Source organism: Ranitomeya variabilis, chromosome 7, assembly GCF_051348905.1.
Source record: "Ranitomeya variabilis isolate aRanVar5 chromosome 7, aRanVar5.hap1, whole genome shotgun sequence".
Taxonomy (NCBI): domain Eukaryota; kingdom Metazoa; phylum Chordata; class Amphibia; order Anura; family Dendrobatidae; genus Ranitomeya; species Ranitomeya variabilis.
Window position 1 is genome coordinate 150468561 of NC_135238.1, and position 24964 is coordinate 150493524.

General features: G+C 49.2%; 2 protein-coding genes across 3 annotated transcripts in view; one reads left to right on the top strand and one right to left on the bottom strand.

The window, feature by feature from the left end:
* The window catches only part of ORC2 (origin recognition complex subunit 2), a 58675-nt gene extending 44307 nt beyond the window's left edge, over window positions 1-14368 (bottom strand). The window contains exons 1-4 of one of the 2 annotated variants that reach the window (XM_077272033.1): window positions 14210-14368; window positions 10098-10197; window positions 6771-6920; window positions 6616-6702 (exon numbers count right to left, since the gene is read on the bottom strand). In XM_077272033.1, the coding sequence (XP_077128148.1) occupies window positions 6616-6702; window positions 6771-6920; window positions 10098-10191 (331 nt within the window). In that variant the 5' untranslated portion in view covers window positions 10192-10197; window positions 14210-14368. The remainder of the gene's footprint in view (window positions 1-6615; window positions 6703-6770; window positions 6921-10097; window positions 10198-14209) is intronic. The other variant, XM_077272034.1, reaches the window with a different exon arrangement.
* A 61-nt stretch (window positions 14369-14429) lies between these two features.
* LOC143784157 (queuosine 5'-phosphate N-glycosylase/hydrolase-like) overlaps window positions 14430-24964 on the top strand; it is a 50364-nt gene continuing 39829 nt past the window's right edge. Inside the window, exon 1 of the mRNA XM_077272035.1 lies at window positions 14430-14508. The gene's annotated coding sequence lies outside the window, so the exon portion shown is untranslated. The remainder of the gene's footprint in view (window positions 14509-24964) is intronic.

Below are 24964 nucleotides of genomic sequence, written 5' to 3' on the forward strand. Positions count from 1 at the left end.
GGGGCACTCTGTTCTTGACCCAGTAAGCCTCCAAAATTGCCGTTCTGATCCAGCGAGCAATAGTCGCCTTGGAAGCCGGCAGGCCTCTACGTGTGCCATCAGAGAATCCATCTTTTGGAAAGCGGCCGTGCTAGCCAGGGAGATCCTCACTGCCCTGACGAGGTCCAGCCTGTTCAATGATCGCTCCAGAGGATGAGTCGGAGCTGGACAAAAAGGGAGATAGAACGATGTCCTCGTTGAGGTGGAAAAGGTGAAAACCACCTCGGGAAGGAAGGAAGGAAGGCGGAGGCCTGAGGACCACCTTGTCCTGGTGGAAAATCAATAAAGGAGGTCGGCAAGAAATGGCTGCCAACTCGGAAACGCGGCGGATCGAAGTGATGGCCACAAGAAAAGCCACCTTCCGAGATGGGAAAACTGCCTGAGAGGCTCAAAGGGGGAACCCCTAAGAACGTCCAGCACAAGCTTTAAATCCCATGAATCCACAGAGGCCCTGTACGGAGGGACAGCGTGGGCTACTCCTTGAAGGAAGGTCTTAACCTGTGGCTGAGATGATAACGTCTTCTGAAAGGGAAGAAGAGCGCAGAAACCAGGCCCTTTAGGGAACTAAGAGCGAAGCCCGAATCCAGTCCTGCTTGAAGGACAGCCAAAAGGGAAGGCAGGTAAAACTGCCCCCAGCCTAAAAGGGACATGTGAAAAGCGTTTGGACTCGCACCAACGAAAATAAGCCTTCCAGGTACGATACTCGATCCTGGAAGACTAAGGCTTCCTAGCCTGGATTATAGTGTGAATCATCCGGGCCGAAAGGCTGGACGCTCTTAGAACTGTGGTGTCCACAGCCACGCCGTTAAACTGAGCGACCGATAATTCGGGTGGCAGATCAGACCCTGAGACAGCAGATTGGGTCTGTCTGGAAGGCGCCAGGGGGCGTCCGCGAGAAGAATGATGATCTCCGCAAACCAAGAACTCTTGGGCCATTCCGGGGTGATCAGAATGACCGGCACCCCTTCTGCCTTGATCTTTTCCAACAGCTTGGAAAGCAAGGGAAAGGGTGGGAACCGATAGGGGAGCACGAACAGCGACCAAGGAATGGCCAGAGCGACAATACCACTGCGAGAGGATCGCGGGACCTTGGGACGACCCGAGGGGCCTTCCCGTTCAATCGGGACGCCGTGAGGTCCACTTCCGGAGTCTCCCATCGAAGAGCAATCTGATGGGAGACCTCCTGAAGTAAGGACCATTCCCCTGCCGCGAGGACCTCGCTGCTGAGGAAGTCGGCAGCCTAAATGTCCACGCTGGGGACATGCACTGCGGATCTCATCAGGACCGTTGCCTCTGCCCAAAGGAGGATCCTGGAAACCTCGGTCGAGGCCAGAGAATTTCGAGTCCACCCCTGGTGGTTGACATATGCCACTGCTGTGGCATTGTCTGTCTGGATTCGAATTGGCAGGCTCCTGAGAATCCTTACCCAGTGAAGAAAAGACAGAAAGATGATCCGGAACTCGAGGACATTGATAGGCAGAGAGGACTCCTGCGCCGACCAACAACCCTGAAAAAAACAGGTGACAAAGCCCTGAGCCTCAGCCGAGCAGGCTGGCGTCCGTTGTCACCACCTGCCAGAGAACTGGAAGGTAGGATCTGCTCTGAAGGATCTGCTCAGGGATATGAGAAGTGACCTCGGCCACCAGTCGAGGAACCGTTTGACCCGGGAAGAAAGCCGGATCGGACGATGCAGGGAGCAGACCTGTCCCCCTGTGATAGAATAGCCTGCTGAAGAAGTCTTGAATGAAATGGGCGAAGGGAAATCGCTTCTGATGTTGCAACCAACCTCCCCAGGACCTTCATGGCCCATCGGAAAGGAGGGAAGCAGAGAACCCTGGAGCAAGCGAACTTCCTGACAAAGGAGTGATATCTTGTCTTAGGGAAGGAAGACTCTGGTCCGACAAGCGTCGAAGAACATGCCCAGAAATACGAGGCGCTGAGAAAGAACAAGATGGGACTTCTTCCTGTTGACGAGCCACCCGCAACGGCTAGAGTGTCGGGGAAGATGGATAGACTTTCGGAAGCCTGAAACCGAAATTCCTGAGCCTCCATGGAAGCGATTACTGAACGAGGGGATTCCATCCTGAAGTGTCTCAGACGAAACTTCATGTTCAGCAATTTGAGATCCAGACTGGGACGAACCTTGTCTTCCCTTTTTCGGTACAAAGATTCGAAGAGAAGCCTGTGAACCGTTCCTGTTCTAGGGCGGGAACGATTACCGTGGATTTAAGGAGGGAAACAATGGCTGTAAAGAAAACCCGGGACTAGAGCGGGGTCTCTTGGAGGTCGGGATTTGAAGAAACGATCCCGGGGCCGTGAAATGAATCCATTTTGTATCCAGAGGATATAAGTTCCCTGACCCATGCGTCCTCTACTGAGGAGACCCAGACGTCCCTGAGGAAGAGGAGACGGCTGCCCAGCCTGGGAAACAGGCTGGGGTCTAGTCGTGAGTCATGCCTAGGTGGTTCTTCCAGTCCTAGACCTGGAGACTCCACCTTAGAAGTAGCGGGAACGCCAGGAGGAGTGAGTCCGAAGGATGCCTTTTTCTCTTAATGTGCCTGTGGCCTCTGCTGTTGCGAAGAGGAATCTGATGCCACGAAACGACGAAAAAGGCCGAAAAGACCGAAGTTGCCGCCTAAGGGGAGGGAGGCGAGGTCTGGATAAGGGAACTGGTGCCGCCAGTGGCGTCCTTAATAATTTGGTCCAGCTTGGCACCGAAAAGACGTGATCCTTGAAAAGGCAGGCTCATAAGGGACTTCTTTGATGACTCTTGAGCCAAACGGTGCGACGGCAGGCAACAACATTACTTGGCGCCTGAGCGGCAGAAGACGCGACCTCCAGGGAACAAATTATACCCCAGCGTGAGTAATCTGGGTGGCAAGTTAAGCCAGCCGGTCTGGTGGAGCTCCGGCTTGAATGCCCCAATGGAGTTGCTTAGCCCCTTCGGATACAGACTTCGAAACCCAAGTGGAAGCAAAGGCCGGGCATAGGGATGATACAGCAGCTTCGAAAGCCGACTTCGCAAAGGATTCCATGATCCTATCGATGGAATCTTTCAGAGCCGCCCCACCGGACAGAGTGAGGACTGTGTTGGTGGCAAGTCTAGCAGCCGGCGGATCCACAGAGGGAGAGGTCGTTCTCTATCGCCTCTCATTCCAGTGTTATGATCCGGTGACTTTGGAGCCGCATGAGACTCTCAGGAGAAGTGGAATCTGTACTGACCGCAAACCCTGAACTTAACACCGCAACTAGAAGTAGCCGTGGGGTGTGCCTAACAAACCCTAGACACCTCGACACAGCCGGAGGACTAAATACCCCTATAGATAGAAATAGGAATACTAACTTGCCTCAGAGCAGAACCCCAAAGGATAGGCAGCCCCCCACAAATATTGACTGTGAATAGGAGAGGAAAGACACACACAGGCAGAAAACAGATTCCAGCAAAAGAGGCCACTCTAGCTAAACAGGGAAAGATAGAACAGAATACTAAGCGGTCAGTATTAAAACTCTAAAAATATCCACAGCAGAAAATACAAAAAGTTCCACAATCTAACTAAAGACATGGAATGTATATCTGCAACTCCTGAGAATCCAACAAGACTGAGAAATTACTGATACAATCTAAGCTGGACAAAAAACACTGAATAGCACTAAATCATAAGCACACGGCATGTGTGCCATGAAAACCAGACACTTATCTTTGTAGATTTGGCAGCAAGGCAGAGGAACCAGGCAAGGACAAAACCTCCAAAAACAATGGACAACTGGCAAGGACTAATGAATCCTACTCAGCTAAATACCCCAGTCAGAACTGCAATCAGCAGAAACACCTGACCAGGGCTGCCACCCAGAGACAACTGCATTACCACCTACAACCACCGGAGGGAGCCCAAAAACAGCATTCACAACATTCCAGCTGGAGATGAGATCCGGAGGAAAGAGATATGACACTCCAAGACGCTTTCCTCTTTGAAAACGTCTGGTCGGATTCTCTCTTTCTCTGGCCAGAAGCTTCTCGAATTCAGGATGAGGAGCGAATACCTTGGGAGGTAGTTTAGACCGTCTAAACGAAACCGCCTGATCTGCGGGTTCCGTAGAGGAATCTTTGATGCCACAGGTCTGATTGGTCGCTCCAATGGGGCTTTGAACCAAATCCCTCATGCTAGCGATTTGGTTTGAATCCGGAGCCAACTTATCCTCCGAAGACGCATCAGAGAAAAACCTCGCCTGACTCCGGGGGGGGGGGGAGGACCAGGGGGAAGTCGACCACAGAGAAGGACCGTGGGGCGAGATGGACCGAGAAGAGAACTCAGACCGGCGTTCCTGTCTGGATCTTTCGCGGCCTGTATTGGAAGTCTCGGACGGAGCTTCTTGCGACCCGCTGGCTACTACAGAAGTCTGCAGGGGCAACCGATCCAGCACGGACACAAGGGTCTGGGACACCCGTGTGAGATCCGCTACTGATAGAGACAGAGAGGAGGCCCAGCCTGGGGTGGGGACTTCGCTCTGTGGCGGAGCAGCAGGGGGGGTCCTGGGCGGTGAGCACAATGTGGGCTGCTGCAGGCCTGCCTGAGGGAAGCTTGCGGATACAAGAGGGACACGGAAAGTGTTTCACAAAGGCACAGGAAAAAGTAGGAGGACTGGAGCGACCTCCCTTAAAATTAGACCGAACGGGCCCCTGAGGAAAATATCAGAAGGTTAGAGGGGAGAGTGTCAGTCTGCGGTGCAGAGCTACTCACGGCAGGTGCTGGGGTTTCCAGGTGGAAGGCTGCACGGCTTGGAAGATGCTCCTCAGGAACGATAGCCCCTAGGAGAACAGGCAGTCACATCTGGGGCACCCTCTTGTCCGAAACTTGCTGCAGGTCTGAAGAACAGCAGAGGGGAGATGCAAGGAGGCCGGAAATTTGCGGTCATAAGCTGCGAAGAAAACGTTCCTGGTGCACGGGGAGTGGTGGGCGGGGCTAACCGCCAGGCCAGGAGCACCAAGATGGCGCCGGTGGGCGGAGTTCATCGATGATTGTCGGGCAGGAGAAAAGCCCGCACGAGGGAAAGAAAGTGGGAGGAGTCGCGGCGCCGGAAGTAGGCCCCGGTAGCAGCCGGGGCCTAAATTTGAGGCTGGCGGCTGCCGGAAAGGGCCGCTGCGGTGGGAGAAGCGCGGACGCCGTGAAAAGCGGCGCAGCCACCGCGACAAGAAGCACAGTGCGGCCGGAGAAAGCGGCGCGGCTGCCTACGAAGCAGCCGCGCCGTCTCAGAAAGGGATGTGCGGCCGCAAGAGGAAAGCGGCGCAGCTACCTGTAAGGCCGCCGCGCCGAGACAGAAACAGTGCGGCCACAGGGGGAAGCGGCGCAGCTGCCTGCACAGCCGCCGCGCCGGGCCAAACACAGTGCGGCCGGGGGGGAAAAAGGCAGCGCGGTCGCATGCAAGGCCACCGCGCCAGAGAACAGCACAGCTGCCGAAGGAAGCAGCGCGGCCGCCACGCGAACGGAGCGACAACCCCCGCCCCACGTGTCCCCGGCGGCCAATACACAATGGAAGAGACAGGAAAACGCCGACCAGGCCAAGGCAGCCTGGAAAAAAATCCCAAGGGACCCCCAAACGACCACCCCGGAACTGAGGAGGGACCCAGAGGCACTTTGAGGGTAGGGTATGAAGGGATACTCACCTAAAACATCCCACGACGTCCTTACTAACCTCAATCCGGGGAAAATATCAGACGTCCAGGGAGCTGATGGACGTCCTCGTTTCCTCCAACTGACAGGCTCTGGTGGGCGAGTGGGTGGGGGACTGAGCTGGGACCGGACTTCTAAGCACGCTTGTGTGCTAGGATCTTGGTCCTGCTGTTGAAAACTATGAGGATACGGGGTGGCAGTACACGCCGTACTCATAGTCCATAATGTGGGATTACAGGTGTGACTGTTCACCCTGTATCCCTCCGGAAAATCGGAAAAGGAACGACGCACATTGAGGTAGATAAGGGTCTACTGAGAGACCCGTGTCCACCTCCTACTGACACTAAGCTAAACTGAATATCCTACTTCCTGTTGGTGGGGTGTACACTGCAGAGGAGGAGCTAACTTTATTTGCATATTGTCAGCCTCCTAGTGGCAGCAGCATACACCCATGGTTCCTGTGTCCCCCAATGAGAGGCGATAGAGAAATAAACTCGTAATTAATAATATGCCCTTGTGTATGGAGTGTAAGTGTTATCAGTAATTCTAACAATAGATAAATGACTCCAGATTGCATCAGCTACAAAAGAGAAGCTGCAAAGAACATAAATTCTCTATGAAACCAACCAATATCGTGCATCTGACGCACCTCTCATTTTCGCATTAGGACTGTTATAGGCCCTTTTACATTGCCCATCTTTACTTGGAAATTTTCTCCAATATTCAAAAAGTGTCAAATTCAGCTCAAATAAAGATCAGTCTCAGTAGCAAAGGCCAAAATTAGGTGGGGTGGGACGAAAACCAGGCGTCTGACCACAGCCTACACCCCCAAGCACAGAGCTATCAGCATTTTTGGGAAAATTGAGAAAGGTTCCGTGTAAATAGGTTACAAACAATAGACGGTTACTGAGCTGTGCCATTTTATTGGAGCGCTTTACTGTCTGGAAAGAATACACATCTCCACCTCCTGTCACAGGTCCCTCCTGCAAGACATCTGCAACAGAAATAACAGGTCAGAATCAAACGGCGAAGAACCCCACCATCAGCATCGGCTGAACTTACCAATCGCATCTGTTCCTAAAACATCCACATAATCCTTTTCCTTCCAAACCTCCAAAGTTTCAGCACCTACAGGAAGCTCTGGAAAACTCTTTGACAAGCTCTTCACGTTACTGACGTGCTGGCCAGTCGTGCTGTTTCGAAGTTTGACCCCTGAAATGATGGCCACAACTTAAGAGACAGTTATGGAGTTACTTTACAGCATAACAAATGGCTTTCCAAATTTTACCCAAGTATCTTCTCACCCCATGAGGTGCTGATGAGTGACCAGCCGGGGATAATCAGCAAGAGGATATGTTTTACACATCTACACAGGTCCAGTTATACTGTACTTTATCATTAGATTATATTTATGACCTGCAATGTCATTTATTTTGAGAAAAGCAGCTAGGCCTTTTTAAAATAAGTGTCTGCCATTATTAACTCTTGTGGTAGAGTGTTCCACAGTCTGACTGCTCTAACTGTAAAGAACCCTTTCTTATATACTGTAGATGTCTAAATCACCTTTCCTCCACACGTAATGAGTGCCCCATGGTTCTTTGAAAGGTCTTTGGAAGTAATAGGTCATGTGTCAGTCCTTTGTATGACCATACATATAAATAAGATCTCCTCTGAGGCGCCTCTTATCTAAGCTAAACAAGGCCAACGTTTCCAACCTGTCACCATAAGGCTGGGTTCACACTGCGTTGCAGGCGTCCGTTAGAGGCACTACGTTACACCGCGGCATAACGCGGTGTAACGCAGTCCGTTAACGCCGCCATTGAGTCCAATGTCGGATGCATCGCTAGCGCACGCCCACAATGGGCGTGCGCTATGTGCCGTCTTTGAGTGACGGACCCTGGGACGCGGGCTGCAGCATTTTCGGGTCCGGCACCGCTAGCGAAGATAGAGCATCCTATAGCTCTATCTGCGCTAGCGCGATGGCATGTCAGCACTTGCGTTAACAGCAGCCCGTTAACGCATGTGTTGAATGGGCTGTTGTTAACGCAATGTGAACCTAGCCTAAAAGAGGCCTTCCATCCCTTGTGATAATCTAGTTGCATTCCTTCAAGCTGAGTCTAACTTTCCAATATCCTTTTTAGAATGTGGAGCCCAAAGCAGAATCCCATAGAGATTCACTATATGTAATACATTGCATCTAATGAATAGAGAGAAACAAGATTGTAAAGACACGTTCAGTATTTGGTCAGTATTTTACATCCGTATTTGTAAGCCAAAACCAGGAGTGGAACAATCAGAGGAAAAGTATAAGGCTACATTCACACTTGCGTATCGGGGCTTTGTGGATGCCTGCGTACTTCCTCCCTGAATCTCCGCCCACTTCAGCACTTCTTCCGTTTAGGTGCGCCTACTTCGGCATGCGTCCTGCGTACGTATCTTTAACATTGGGTAGGCAGGACATGCGGATGTATCGTTTTGACGCGCCCGCTGACTGCAAGGAAACGCAACTTGTTGGGTCCCTGTGCGGTCAGCGGGAGCATCAAAACAAGGCATCCACATACATCCGCATGTCCTGCATACCCAATGTTACAGATACGTACACAGGACGCATGCCGAAGTAAGCGCACCTAAAAGGAAGAAGTGTGGGAGTGGGTGGAGATTCAGGGAGGAAGTACGCAGCCCTCCACAAAGCCCCGATACGCAAGTGTGATTGTAGCCTAATAGGAACACATCCCACTTCTGCATTTATCACCCACTCCTGGTTTTGGTTTACAAATGCTGAACATGTGAACATGGCCTTAGATTGATGGATCACGTCTTCAGTCAGGACCTGGTTTAATTTCACATGTGGCTAGTCCATCTGTCAAATCTCTTTATGACTATATACCACAGTATTGCTGTATATTATACAAATGACAAGTCTCCTATGGTGCACAGCCACAGGCTGGTTGTCAAGGAAGAGAGCACATGACAGGCGTGGGGGTGTTCACAGTGGGGTCCGGCTCCCCAGCACTGCTGTCCGCTGTGCTCCAATAGCAGGAAGGGACCCAACGACTAAGTGACAACACACAGAGCCAGGCTGCAGCTGTGACCTCCTCAGTAGACGTTTGCAGTTTCCCCTCTATGACGCAGCTGTGATTTGATTGGCCAACATCATAGAAGAGAAACGCAAACGCCCACCGAGAACTCCAGTGGTGTAAGCCAAGTTGCTTGAAGGAAAACCCTGCACAGTAGGCACTCTATTACTGGGGGGGGGGGGGGGGGGGGCATAACTTTGGAACGGAAAGTCAAATGAAAATAAATACTATTCCAGCATAAATTAAACAGCCGAAATTGGAGGAGATCGTCAGCTTATATGAGTAAATCTGGTAAAAAGTCTTCTAACACAGGCACAGATAACATTCTGGTTGCTCGTAGTCTACACTGGTAGATGCTTAGTACAAACAGATTTAACAGGAAACTTCATCAGGAAGCTTCCCGTATCGGGGGCTGCACTCTGGTAGATACTATCTCATCAGGACGGCCTGTCCATAGGTAAAGTAACGTGCAGCCTTCCAGGATATTTAAGGAATATTTAATGGCTGCGTCATCATACTCCACTAGGAATACCTATCCGCTCACATCTTGTTTGTGGATTACACTGGATGTCACAGTATGTGGGTAGTATTCCCCGAATTATACCTTTCTCGGCAGCACTGGATGTGCACTGCAGTATAGACACAGTGCCGTGTACGCCGCACACTGTACTTGTTTTACCTTTTCCTGTGCAAAGTAAAATAATGGCAGTCCAGGATTTCCTACACAGTGGAAAAAAGTCTATCATACAGGTCGTATATATGCCAAACGCGCTCATGTGGCTACTGATGTGGTCTTAGGCTGCGGTCACACAAGCAGAAACTTGGAGAAAATCGGGTCAATTATTCAAACGACACTCTGATCAAACGCTGATGAGAAGATGGAGCAACAATATCTGCATCTTCTCCATTCGGTCAATCCGTGGAAATTGGACTGCAGTCAGAGGTCATGCCAGCGCAGTCAGAGGTCATGCCAGCGCAGTCAGAGGTCATGCCAGCGCAGTCAGAGGTCATGCCAGCGCAGTCAGAGGTCATGCCAGCGCAGTCAGAGGTCATGCCAGCGCAGTCCGATGTTCTTCATCGACTCCTTGACTTGCATGGCCGAGTGTGATCTGAATGGCGGATCAAAGTCATGCATGCTGGGTTTCTTTCCTCGGATAGACTCAATCTGGGGAAAAAAGTGGACATGTGCACGACCCCGAAGAACAACATGGGGACGAGTAATTTCCTTCAAAACAACAGCTAGCACCTGTCTACTTATTACGGTCGTCTACACGAGCCCTTAGTATGGGAATATAGCAGAAGAGTTGCCCACCATGTTGTTTATCAATGATATGCTCCAGGACATCTTCATCTGCCACAAACTGCACCTGGGGGGTCCTGCTCCCACTCTCAGCGCCATGACTCATTCTCCTCTATAACAGAAACAGATATGATCTTATTAGGAGACACCGGTCACAATCACAGAAAGGTATAAAGCACCTGATTTCAAACTAGAAAGCAGCACATTTATTACATGTGTCACCTGTAACATATACAGGTGTAACTGCGACCCGGGGCAATGTACCTACTACTTCTGCTGTGTGTGCAGGACACTATGCGAGCCTTCACCAACATCTACAGAAAAATGGCCCATGGGAAAACACACATCTTGTCCTCAGAATAAGTGGTGAGTCTGACTGCTAGGGGGTCTCCGATGAGACCATGTCAGTCATGAGGTCACAGTAAGAACAGAGCGGTACAGCACAGAATACGGGGGCATCTCTGACAGCCCCACAGACAGCAGTGGTCACAGAACACCAGGGTCCTGTAAGAACAGAGCGGTAGAGCACAGAATACGGGGGCATCTCTGACAGCCCCACAGACAGCAGTGGTCACAGAACACCGGGGACCTGTAAGAACAGAGCGGTAGAGCACAGAATACGGGGACATCTCTGACAGCCCCACAGACAGCAGTGATCACAGAACACCGGGGTCTTGTAAGAACAGAGCGGTAGAGCACAGAATACGGGGGGCATCTCTGACAGCCCCACAGACAGCAGTGGTCACCGGGGTCCTGTAAGAACAGAGCAGTAGAGCACAGAATACGGGGGCATAGCTGACAGCCCCACAGACAGCAGTGGTCACAGAACACCGGGGACCTGTAAGAACAGAGCGGTAGAGCACAGAATACGGGGGGCATCTCTGACAGCCCCACAGACAGCAGTGGTCACAGAACACCGGGGGTCCTGTAAGAACAGAGCGGTAGAGCACAGAATACGGGGGGCATCTCTGACAGCCCCACAGACAGCAGTGGTCACAGAACACTGGGGGTCCTGTAAGAACAGAGCGGTAGAGCACAGAATACGGGGGCATAGCTGACAGCCCCACAGACAGCAGTGGTCACAGAACACCGGGGTCCTGTAAGAACAGAGCGGTAGAGCACAGAATACGGGGGGCATCTCTGACAGCCCCACAGACAGCAGTGGTCACAGAACACCGGGGACCTGTAAGAACAGAGCGGTAGAGCACAGAATACGGGGGCATAGCTGACAGCCCCACAGACAGCAGTGGTCACAGAACACCGGGGTCCTGTAAGAACAGACCGGTAGAGCACAGAATACGGGGGCATCTCTGACAGCCCCACAGACAGCAGTGGTCACAGAACACCGGGGACCTGTAAGAACAGAGCGGTAGAGCACAGAATACGGGGGCATCTCTGACAGCCCCACAGACAGCAGTGGTCACCGGGGTCCTGTAAGAACAGAGCAGTAGAGCACAGAATACGGGGACATCTCTGACAGCCCCACAGACAGCAGTGGTCACAGAACACCGGGGTCCTGTAAGAACAGAGCGGTAGAGCACAGAATACGGGGACATCTCTGACAGCCCCACAGACAGCAGTGGTCACAGAACACCGGGGACCTGTAAGAACAGAGCGGTAGAGCACAGAATACGGGGACATCTCTGACAGCCCCACAGACAGCAGTGGTCACCGGGGTCCTGTAAGAACAGAGCGGTAGAGCACAGAATACGGGGGCATCTCTGACAGCCCCACAGACAGCAGTGGTCACAGAACACCGGGGGTCCTGTAAGAACAGAGCGGTAGAGCACAGAATACGGGGGCATAGCTGACAGCCCCACAGACAGCAGTGGTCACCGGGGTCCTGTAAGAACAGAGCGGTAGAGCACAGAATACGGGGGCATCTCTGACAGCCCCACAGACAGCAGTGGTCACCGGGGTCCTGTAAGAACAGAGCGGTAGAGCACAGAATACGGGGGCATCTCTGACAGCCCCACAGACAGCAGTGGTCACAGAACACCGGGGGTCCTGTAAGAACAGAGCGGTAGAGCACAGAATACGGGGGCATAGCTGACAGCCCCACAGACAGCAGTGGTCACAGAACACCGGGGGTCCTGTAAGAACAGAGCGGTAGAGCACAGAATACGGGGGCATCTCTGACAGCCCCACAGACAGCAGTGGTCACAGAACACCGGGGGTCCTGTAAGAACCGAGCGGTAGAGCACAGAATACGGGGGCATCTCTGACAGCCCCACAGACAGCAGTGGTCACAGAACACCGGGGGTCCTGTAAGAACAGAGCGGTAGAGCACAGAATACGGGGACATCTCTGACAGCCCCACAGACAGCAGTGGTCACCGGGGTCCTGTAAGAACAGAGCGGTAGAGCACAGAATACGGGGGCATCTCTGACAGCCCCACAGACAGCAGTGGTCACAGAACACCGGGGACCTGTAAGAACAGAGCGGTAGAGCACAGAATACGGGGGCATCTCTGACAGCCCCACAGACAGCAGTGGTCACAGAACACCGGGGACCTGTAAGAACAGAGCGGAAGAGCACAGAACACGGGGGCATCGCTGACAGCCCCACAGACAGCAGTGGTCACAGAACACCGGGGGTCCTGTAAGAACAGAGCGGTAGAGCACAGAATACGGGGGCATCTCTGACAGCCCCACAGACAGCAGTGGTCACAGAACACCGGGGACCTGTAAGAACAGAGCGGTAGAGCACAGAATACGGGGGCATCTCTGACAGCCCCACAGACAGCAGTGGTCACAGAACACCGGGGGTCCTGTAAGAACAGAGCGGTAGAGCACAGAATACGGGGGCATAGCTGACAGCCCCACAGACAGCAGTGGTCACAGAACACCGGGGGTCCTGTAAGAACAGAGCGGTAGAGCACAGAATACGGGGACATCTCTGACAGCCCCACAGACAGCAGTGGTCACCGGGGTCCTGTAAGAACAGAGCAGTAGAGCACAGAATACGGGGGCATCTCTGACAGCCCCACAGACAGCAGTGGTCACAGAACACCGGGGACCTGTAAGAACAGAGCGGAAGAGCACAGAACACGGGGGCATCGCTGACAGCCCCACAGACAGCAGTGGTCACAGAACACCGGGGGTCCTGTAAGAACAGAGCGGTAGAGCACAGAATACGGGGGCATCTCTGACAGCCCCACAGACAGCAGTGGTCACAGAACACCGGGGACCTGTAAGAACAGAGCGGTAGAGCACAGAATACGGGGGCATCTCTGACAGCCCCACAGACAGCAGTGGTCACAGAACACCGGGGGTCCTGTAAGAACAGAGCGGTAGAGCACAGAATACGGGGACATCTCTGACAGCCCCACAGACAGCAGTGGTCACAGAACACCGGGGTCCTGTAAGAACAGAGCGGTAGAGCACAGAATACGGGGGGCATCTCTGACAGCCCCACAGACAGCAGTGGTCACAGAACACCGGGGGTCCTGTAAGAACAGAGCGGTAGAGCACAGAATACGGGGGCATAGCTGACAGCCCCACAGACAGCAGTGGTCACAGAACACCGGGGGTCCTGTAAGAACAGAGCGGTAGAGCACAGAATACGGGGGCATAGCTGACAGCCCCACAGACAGCAGTGGTCACAGAACACCGGGGGTCCTGTAAGAACAGAGCGGTAGAGCACAGAATACGGGGGCATAGCTGACAGCCCCGCAGACAGCAGTGGTCACAGAACACCGGGGGTCCTGGTCTCAGGAGCGGAGGGTGCCTGCAGTAATACTCCCCAGGGATCAGAGCACTGCGGCAATCCTGAGGGCGAGGATGGGAAATCGCCTGTAGATGAGCTCAGTGCAATGAATGATTATTGATGTCCTGATCATCCGGGCGGCTGCCACCAATGGCGGCTCACATAGTGACGCACCGGCACCGCCATCGTGTGATGTGACCCCAGCATGCTGCCACCATAACAGAACACGCAGGATTCAGCCCTGATCACACTGGCTGCGGAATGGACGCTGCGTCTGTGTTTATGTAGGAAGTGAGTGCAGCAGAGCCGCCACCGCCGCCTACTACAGAGAGCAGCAGCCTCTCACTGCGCCTCCGCCCTGTCCGGTGGCTCTGCTACATCTCCTGCAGCCGGTACAGCCAGCAGCGCACACTTGCCTCTCTGTCACCGGTCCCGCCGCCGCCGCTCACTGTCTCCCGCCAGCAGCCTGTCACATGCCACTTGTAGAAGCCAAACAAGTTCTACCAATCAGAAAACAAGGGATATTACACAAACCAATCATCGAACAGTTTGGATACAGCTCACCAATAGTAAGTAAATCTATCAGAAACCGGAAGTGACGACACGAACCAATCAGGGAGTACGTTGCTCCAAAAAGTTGCGTTTGCACGCAAGGGGTGTGGATAGAACACACGTGTGTGGCTTATGGGCGGCGCCATATTGAGCAGTTCTATAGGTGAGCGGCGCGCTGCTTTGTCGCCTGCAGATTCATCATTACTTTAGAATATTGTTCTTAAATTTGTGTCTATATTGCCAGTGCGATTCTGCGCATGTGCAGGGAATGTCTGCAGTCACTACTACTAGAGCAGCCTCATGTTACTTGATGTGGAGACGTTCTGCGGTCGGAATGGGCACTATTGTTATACATTTATATAGCGCCATTTATTCCATGGCGCTTTAGTGTGAACAGGGGAAAATATACAGTAAACGTGAGCAATACAAGGCACAACTGGTACAGGAGGAGAGAGGACCCTGCCCGCGAAGGCTCACAATCTACAAGGGATGGGTGAGAACACAGTAGGTGAGGATAGAGCTGGTCATGCAGCGGTTTGGTTGATCGGTGGTTACTGCAGGTTGTAGGCTTGTCGGAAGAGGTAGGTCTTCAGGTTCTTTTTGAAGGTTTCGATGGTAGGCGAGAGTCTGATGTGTTGTGGTAGAGGGTTCCAGAGTAGGGGTGATACGCGAGAGAAATCTTGTATACGATTGTGGGAAGAGGAGATAAGAGGGGAGTAGAGAAGGAGATCTTGTGAGGATCGGAGGTTGCGTGTAGGTAAGTACCGGGAGATGAGGTCACAGATGTATGGAGGAGACAGGTTGTGGATGGCTTTGTATGTCGTGGTTAGGGTTTTGTACTGGAGTCTCTGGGCAATGGGGAGCCAGTGAAAGGGATTGACAGAGGGGAGAGGCCGGGGAATAGCGGAGGGACAGGTGGATTAGTCGGGCAGCAGAGTGTAGGATGGATTGGAGGGGTGTGAGAGTGTTAGAGGGGAGGCCACAGAGCAGGAGGTTGCAGTAGTCGAGGTGGGAGATAAGGGCATGCACAAGCGTTTTTGCAGTTTCCTAGTCAAGAAATGTACAGATCCGATAAATATTTTTGAGTTTGAGTCTGCAGGAGGAGGCAAGAGCTTGGATATGAGGCTTGAAAGAGAGGGCAGAGTCAAGGATCACCCTGAGGCACCGGGCGTGTGGGATTGGGGAAAGTGAGCAGACATTGACATTGATAGATAGGTCTGGTGGAGGGGCAGAGTCAGATGGGGGAAAGATGATGAATTCTGTTTTGTCCATGTTCAGTTTTAGAAAGCGAGCAGAAAAGAAGGCTGAAATAGTGGGCAGACAGTGTGGGGTTTTGGTGAGTAAGGAGGTGAGGTCAGGTCCGGATAGGTAGATCTGTGTGTCATCAGCGTAGAGATGATATTGTAAACCGTGGGATTCTATGAGCTGTCCCAGGCTGAAGGTGTAAATGGAGAAGAGTAGGCGTCCTAGAACTGAGCCGTGAGGAACACCGACAGACGGGGTGAGATGAGGAGGTGGTGTGGGGGAGGGAGACACTGAATGTCCGGTCTGTTAGATATGACGAGATCCAGGAAAGGGCCAAGTCTGTGATGCCAAGAGATGAGAGGGTCTGTAACAGGAGGGAGTGGTCCACAGTGTCGAAGGCAGAAGACAGGTCCTGGAGGAGAAGGACAGAGTAGTGACACTATATCACTATAGTGATCTCATGGGAGACAGCAGGAGCGCCCTGAGCTGTGTGCTGTACCCACACTGAGAAACCCAAGCCTGCATGGAGATGGGGCTGTTGCATTGCATTTAAAGGGGACCTGTCACAAGGTTTAAAGGGGTTGTCCACTACTTGGCTATGTTGTCTACTGCCTAGAAATTCAAGGACAGTCTGTAAAGTTAAGACACTTTTTTTGGTCTGCCCGTAAAAAAAAAAAAGTAAGGTGTCCATGATGTTTTGGGGGCTGAAGAATATTGATAATATTTACAGTGGACAGTGAGTGCAGCTGATCCCATATCATAGTTATGGGCTGTGGACGAGGATCGCTTATCATAATGATTTATTACGGTTTCCAATGTGTCCATAAAAAATATTGTCTGTCATTTTTTTATTGGAATATTCAGGTGAGCAGTGAGAATAGAATTAGAACATAAGCTGACCAGTTTTGTCCTAAAAAAATATTTAGAATTGAGAGGCCTCAGTGGTTGATACCGGTACCAAGATATATTTCTTTCCTGTATCAGTTTTGTTCTAGTGACGGTACTGTTTAATCTTTGACCATATGCCTGCGATGCAACAGTTAAAAAAAAAAAAAAAAAATCTTGGATTTTGGGTTGCAGGTTTCAAATTGCATGTGGCTCTGTCCCGTCCACAAGACTTCAGTGTCTGGGGTCCGGCACCCCAAAACTACAGCAACAACATTGTGACTCTCAGATCCAAAACTGTTCTGCCCCTCAGCATTACATTCACATTGCACCTCTCCCAAGGCCTGCGATGAGGGGCTCTTCCACTACTTTAACATTTAATCCTACCAGCCACAGGGCAATGTAAGAAATAATAAAACATATACTCACCTGTACTGTGCCCCCTGTTGCTGAGCAGTGGCATAACAAAGCTCATTGGCCCCAATGGAAAATCTCCAACAGGGCCCCTGCCTGTCACAAGTCTTTAATTGTAGTGGTCTTTTCAGAAGGGCTAAAGTGCCTTTGGGCCCCCTACACTCCAATGCTCAGATGCAACCCTAGGACCCACTCTAGTTGTGCCTCTGCACTGCAACGTCCCCTGATTGGCAGCAGCCTTCACAATGCTTCCAATTGGGATAAAATGTAAAGGCTGCAGCCAAACACAATGACTCCCAGCAGATGTTGATGCCAAGAGATAGCCGGTGACACTGCCATGTGCAGAGGCGTGAGGACAGGCCAGGAGGTGAGCATACTTTTATTAGTTCAGTACTCCACCCTGGGCACAATATTTTATCATAGGTGGACAACCCCTTTAATTAAATTTTTATCATGGGCATTTATGGCTTAATAATAGTATGCCTCATATCTCGCTTGTTGTGATTCCAGTGGTCTGTCTTCACCAGATTGATAGCCTTCACTTTATTGTTCTTCTCTCACAGGACGCTGAGGCTTGTGATTGTCTGTGACTAGAATCGCACATCACCAGTTAGTTTTTAAGTCACAGGGCTGAAGTACAGTACACAACGACTGTGATCCCATGGCTCAGTGCGCCTCAGGTTATGGTTAAGCCATCAATTCCTAGGGTAACATTATTGAGGCCAGACCACCCCTTTAAATCTAAAAGGTGATTCTTGTCTGAGCCATATAGGCTGTGTGCACACGTAGCATAATTTTTGCATTTTTTTCGCGGTTTTTCGCTATAAAACCGCGAAAAAAACGATACCATTAAGCATCCTATGTAATAGAATGCATTCCGCATTTTTTGTGCACATGCTGCATTTCTTTCCTGAGTGGAATCGCATTCCAGAAAAAAACGCAGCATGTTCATTAAAATTGCGGAATCACGGCGATTCTGCACCCATAGGAGTGTATTGATCTGCTTACTTCCCACACGGGGCTGTGCACACCATGCGGGAAGTAAGCAGATCAAGTGCGGTTGGTACCCAGGGTGGAGGAGAGGAGACTCTCCTCCACGGACTGGGCACCATATAATTGGTAAAAAATAAAAGAATTAAAATAAAAAATAGCGATATACTCACCTTCAATGTCCCCCGCAGTCTTCCCGCCTCTCCGCTGCATGCTGCCGCTTCGGTTCCTATAGCTGCTGTGCGGTGAAGGACCTGCGATGACGTCGCGGTCTTGTGATTGGTCGCGAGACCGCATGTGACTGCTCACGCGACCAATCACAAGCCGTGACGTCATCGCAGGCCCTTCACCGCACACCAGCTATAGGAATGGACGCCGCTGAGGTCTGCAGGTGAGTATAACCATTTTTTTAATTATTTTTAAACATTCGATCTTTTACTATAGATGCGGCATAGGCAGCATCTATAGTAAAAAGTTGGTCACACTTGTCAAACACAGTCAGTCAGTCAGAAAACTCTAGCATTCTGCAAGCTAATTATGCTTGCAAAACGCTAGTTTTCTGCGGGTATATGCATGCTAATTCTGCATGCGATATACCCGCGGCAGGAGGCGCAGAATTGCCGCGGAAATTTCCGCGGAAATTCTGCAACGTGTGAACTTAGCCTTATGGCTGCAACAAGTGCCATAGGTGGGGGTTTATGGGTGTTGCAGAAGCAACATGACCACTCTATTTCCTAACCTTTTGGAGGGTCACACGGCAGAAACCACTTTTCTCTCAATTTAGAAGAGCTAGGTGCGCCGCTGATCAGTCATTGGATGGAGCTGTAAGGAGCAGTCCGGCTGTAGTGTGTGCTTTGTGAGCAGATGCTTATGGCCGGAATAACTCTAGCACCTGTCAACTGAGTAGGTGACGAATACTAGATCACAGGGGGTTTCTCCAAGACGATCACTGATCACCAGAAGGTCTCCATGTTATCCCCAGCAGCCCAGCACGCCACAAGCTCAGATACGTTTGCTCAAGCTTGTGGCCAGCTGCTTAACCCCTTCATGACCTTGGGTTTTTCCGTGTTCGTTTTTCGCTCCCCTCCTTCCCAGAGCCATAGCTTTTTTATTTTTCCGTCAATATGGCCATGTGAGGGCTTATTTTTTGCGGCACGAGTTGTACTTTTGAACGACACCATTGGTTTTACCATGCCTTGTACTAGAAAATGGGAAAAAAATTCCAGGAACGGTGAAATTGCAAAAAGTGCAATCCCATGCGTGTTTTTTGTTTGGCTTTTTTGCTAGGTTCACTAAATGCTATAACTGACCTGTGACTATGATTCTCCGGGTCATTACGAGTTCATAGACACCAAACATGTCTAGGTTATTTTTTATCTAAGTGGTGAAAAAAAAATTCCAAACTTTGCTAAAAAAAAAAAAAATTGAGCCATTTTCCGATAACCGTAGCGTCTTCATTTTTCATGATCTGGGGTTGGGTGAGGGCTTATTTTTTGCGCGTCAAGCTGACGTTTTTAGTGATACAATTTTGGTGTAGATACGTTCTTTTGATCGCCCGTTATTGCATTTTAATGCATTGTCGCAGCGACCAAAAACACATAATTCGGGCGTTTCCAATTTTTTTTCTCACTACACCGTTTAGCGAACAGGTTAATCTGAACGCGGCGATACCAAACGTGAATATTTGATTTTATTTTTATTGTTTTATTTTGAATAGGGCGAAAGGGGGGTGATTTAAACTTTTATATATTTTTTATTTATTTCATATTTTTTAAACTTTTTTTTTTTTTTTTTACTCTTGCCATGCTCCAATAGCCTCCATAGGAGGCTAGAAGCTGGCACAACGCGATCGGCTCTGCTACATATCAGCGATCATCAGATCGCTCCTATGTAGCTGAATTACAGGCTTGCTATGAGCGCCGACCACAGGGTGGCGCTCACAGCAAGCCGGCATCAACAACCATAGAGGTATTAAGGAGACCTCTGGTTGTTATGGCAATGCATCGCTGACCCCCGATCATGTGACGGGGGTCGGCGATGAGCGCATGTGCGGCAGGAAGTGGTAGTTAAATGCCGCTGTCAGCGTTTGACAGTGGCATTTAACTAGTTAATAGCGGCGTATGGATCGCGATTCCACTCGCCGCTATTGCATGCACATGTCAGCTGTTCAAAACAGCTGACATGTCGCGACTTTGATGTGAGCTCACCGCCGGAGCCCACATCAAAGCAGGGGATCTGACGTCGGATGTACTTTCCCATCCGAGGTCAGAAAGGGGTTAAGGGTTTGCTCACATCAGCGTATTAAAAATCGCTCCAATGTTTATTCTAAGTTGGACAAGTGTCATGCGGATGTCCTGCATGTGCCAGTCCGTATGTAATGCGAGTGTGTGATTTTTTTTTTTTTTTTAAATGTATTTTTTATCACCTAGCTACTGTATGACGTGTTTCTAACATCATCTTTTACATACTGTAATGCTCTATGTAGCTTAAAGCTAGTTTACAAACTAATAAAGCAATCTTATATAAATAGACGATAAATACACCGTGTTCCAAATTATTATGCAAATTGGATTTAAGTGTCATAAAGATTTAATTGTTTTTGTTTTTCAAATAAACTCATGGATGGTATTGTGTCTCAGGGCTCAATTGTTCACTGAAATCAATCTTAAACACATGTGATAATTAGTTTTCCAGGTGAATCTAATTAAAGGAAAACTACATAAAAATGATGTTCCACATTATTAAGCAGGTCACAGTTTTCAAGTAACATGGGAAAGAAAAAGGATCTCTCTGCTGGCGAAAAGCATCAAATAGTGGAATGCCTTGGTCAAGGGATGAAAACATTAGATATTTCCCGAAAACTTAAGCATGATCATCGTACTGTTAAGAGATTTGTGGCTGAATCTGAGCACATGTGTTCGTGTTGATAAAGGCATAATGAGGAAGATTTCTGCCAGGCAAGTTCATCGGATAAAGAGAGCAGCTGCTAAAAAGCCATTACAAAGCAGCAAACAGATATTTGAAGCTGCCGGTGCCTCTGGAGTCCCTCGAACCTCAAGGTGTAGGATCCTTCAAAGGGCTCATTTCCACTGGCGAGAGACAAATCGGTCCATAATCTGGACCGTAAAAACGGATGTAACGTATGCGATTGTCATGCGAGTGTCATGCGAGTGCAATGCGATTTTTAATCGCATCATCCGTATGACATCCGTATTACTGTCCGATTTGTACGCACCGGTGTCCTTTGAAAAGCCGGCAAATCAGTGCTGTGTACAGTAAAATCACACTGACAGGTTAGAATAGAGTAGATATATACACATAGAATAGGTATATATACATATATATATGTCAGTGAGACACCTATATATGTATATTTATATTTAATGCAGCGCAAGATAGCATTAAAGCCGCTATTTCAATTGCCGGCTTTTCATTTCTCCATACCCGACAGGATATGAGACATGGTTTACATACAGTAAGCCATCTCATATCCGCCTTTTTTTTGCATATTCCACACTACTAATGTTAGTAGTGTGTATGTGCAAAATTTCGGCGCTGTAGCTATTAAATGTAAGGGTTAATTCGCAGGAAACATTGGCGTGGGCTCCCGCGCAATTTTCTCCGCCAGAGTAGTAAAGCCAGTGACTGAGGGCAGATATTAATAGCCTAGAGAGGGTCCATGGTTATTGGCCCCCCCGTGGCTAAAAACATCTGCCCCCAGCCACCCCAGAAAAGGCACATCTGGAAGATGCGCCAATTCTGGCACTTGGCCACTCTCTTCCCACTCCCGTGTAGCGGTGGGATATGGGGTAATGAAGGGTTAATGCCACCTTGCTATCAGGGTGGATTGATTTAAATCACGCCGATTTAAATCATGATTTAAATCACGATTTAAATCAAAAGATTTTTTTCTATTTAAATCGGATCGATTTAAATCATGATTTTAATCATGATTTAAATCACTGATTTAAATCAAAAGGTTTTTTTTAATATAAATCACGATTAAAATGAGAAGTGAGAGCAGTGCGCATGTGCGCCCATAGTTACACGGACGAAACTAGGGGCAACGATCTAACGCCAGGGTGAGGGGGGGACCCCAAAGTAAGTAGTATGGTGCGAGTGCTGTGTGATTTTTTTTTTTTTCCTCGCACCCATTGACTTGCATTGGCGAGTCTCGTCCGAGCAATACGCAACATGCTGCGATTTTTTTCTCAGTCCGATTTCGGCTGAGAAAAAAATCGCAAATGAAAAGACACCTATTGAATATCATTGGTCCGAGTGCAATCCGATTTTTTATCGGATTGCACTCGTCCGTTTTCCTCGCCAGTGGAAATGAGCCCAAAGGCTTACTGTGGTGCCTAAACCTACTATTCGGCCACCTCTAAACAGTGTTCACAAGCAGAAACGGTTGCAGTGGCCCAGACATACATGAAGACTAATTTTCCAACAGTCTTGTTTACTGATGAGTGTCGAGCAACCCTGGATGGTCCAGATGGATGGAGTAGTGGATGGTTGGTGGATGGCCACCATGTCCCAACAAGGCTGCGACCTCAGCAAGGAGGTGGAGGAGTCATGTTTTGGGCCGGAATCATGGGGAAACAGCTGGTAGGGTCCTTTAACGTTCCTGAAGATGTGAAAATGACCTCTGAAAAGTATATAGAGTTTCTAACTGACAACTTTCTTCCATGGTATAAAAAGCAGAAACGTGTCTTCAGGAGCAAAATCATCTTCATGTTGACAATGCACCATCTCATGCTGCAAAGAATACCTCTGAGTCATTGGCTGCTATGGGCATAAAAGGAGATAAACTCATGATGTGGCCACCATCTTCCCCTGACCTCAACCCTATAGAGAACCTGTGGAGTATCATCAAGCAAAAGATCTATGATGGTGGGAGGCAGTTCACATCAAAACAGCAGCTCGGGGAGGCTATTCTGACTTCATGCAAAGAAATACAAGCAGAAACTCTCCAAAAACCCACAAGTTCAATGGATGCAAGAATTGTGAAGGTGATATCAAAGAAGGGGTCCTATGTTAACATGTAACTTGGCCTGTTGGGATGTTTTGGAGTTAAATAGCTTTTTTGTTCAGTGAATGTGACCTAAGGCTATGTGCACACGCTGCGGATTTGACACTGCGGATCTGCAGCTGTTTTCCATGAGGTGTACAGTACCATGTAAACGTATGGAAAACAAAACCCGCAGTGCACATGCTGCAGAAAAAAAACACACGGAAACGCAGCGGTTTATATTACGCAGCATGTCAATTCTTTGTGCGGATTCCGCAGCGGTTTACACCTGCTCCTCAATAGAAATCTGCACAAAAACCGAGGTAAATCTGTGGTAATTCGCAGTGCGGTTTACCTGCGGATTTACCAAAATCAGTGCGGAAAAATCCGCACCATTCCGCAATGTGTGCACATACCCTAATGCTGCAAATTCCTTAAATGAGCATTTTCAGTTCTTTAAAACATATCAAATGTTTAGAAATTCTACTGTGCCTAATCATTTGGAACAGTGCATTTTGAGTTTCTATTCATTTTGGAGATTATACTGTTATCATTGGGAGGTTTCTTCAATAAAAATTCGATGTAATCTAACGGGTGATGACATTTAGGCCGGCATCACACTCAGCGTATGAAAATACGGTCCGTTTTTTACGGCCGTAATACGCAGAAATGTTCCCAAAATAGTGATCCGTATGTCCTCCGTAGGCAGGGCGTGTCAGCGTATTTTGCGCATGACATCCTCCGTATGTAATCCGTATGGCATCTGTACTGCGATATTTTCTCGCAGGCTTGCAAAACCGACATCTAATGGATTTATGTGCTCAAATGTTCGTTAAAACATATATACAGTGTGTATGTGTGTGTGTGTATATATATATATATATATATATATATATATATATATATATATATATATATATATATATACTGTATTTATATTTAATTCAGCGCGAGATATGTGGAAAGCCGGTAATTCAATTGCCGGCTTTTTCTTTCTCCTTCGCAAACCCGACATGATATGAGACATGGTTTACATACAGTAAACCATCTCATATCCCTTTTTTTTTTGCATATTCCACACTACTAATGTTAGTAGTGTGTATGTGCAAAATTTGGGCGCTGTAGCTTGTACAATAAAGGGTTAAATCGCAGAAAAAATTTGCATGGGCTCCCGCGCAATTTTCTCCGTCAGAGTGGTAAAGCCAGTGACTGAGGGCAGATATTAATAGCCTAGAGAGGGTCCATGGTTATTGGCCCCCCTGGCTAAAAACATCTGCCCCCAGCCACCCCAGAAAAAGCACATCTGGAAGATGCGCCTATTCTGGCACTTGGCCTCTCTCTTCCCACTCCCGTGTAGCGGTGGGATATGGGGTAATGAAGGGTTAATGTCACCTTGCTATTGTAAGGTGACATTAAGCCAGATTAATAATGGAGAGGCGTCAATTATGACACCTATCCATTATTAATCCAATAGTACGAAATGGTTAATAAAACAAACACACATTATTTAAAAGTATTTTAATGAAATAAAGACACAGGGTGTTGTAATATTCTATTATACTGGTAATCCACCTGAAGACCCTTGTCACCTGAAATAAAGTAAAAAAACAAACAACAATATTCCATACCTTCCGTCGTTCCGTCAGTCCCACGATGTAAATCCATCTGAAGGGGTTAAATCATTTTACAGCCAGGAGCTGTGCTAATGCAGTCGCTCCTGTCTGTAAAATGTTGTGAATGAATGGAGTGCAGGGGAATGTCCTGTAGTTACTTTGAGTCGCGGTGATGCGTCCTCTGCTGGATGTCCTCATATGAACTCGAGCGTGGGAATTTTTCCCAGGCTCGAGTTCATATGAGGACATCCAGCAGAGGGCGCATCACCGCGACTCACGGTAACTACAGGACATTCCCCTGCACTCCATTCATTCACAACATTTTACAGACAGGAGCAACTGCATTAGCACAGCTCCTGGCTGAAAAATGATTTAACATCTTCAGATGGATTTACATCGTGGGACTGACGGAACGACGGAAGGTATGGGATATTGTTGATTTTTTATTTTACCTTTTTTACAGA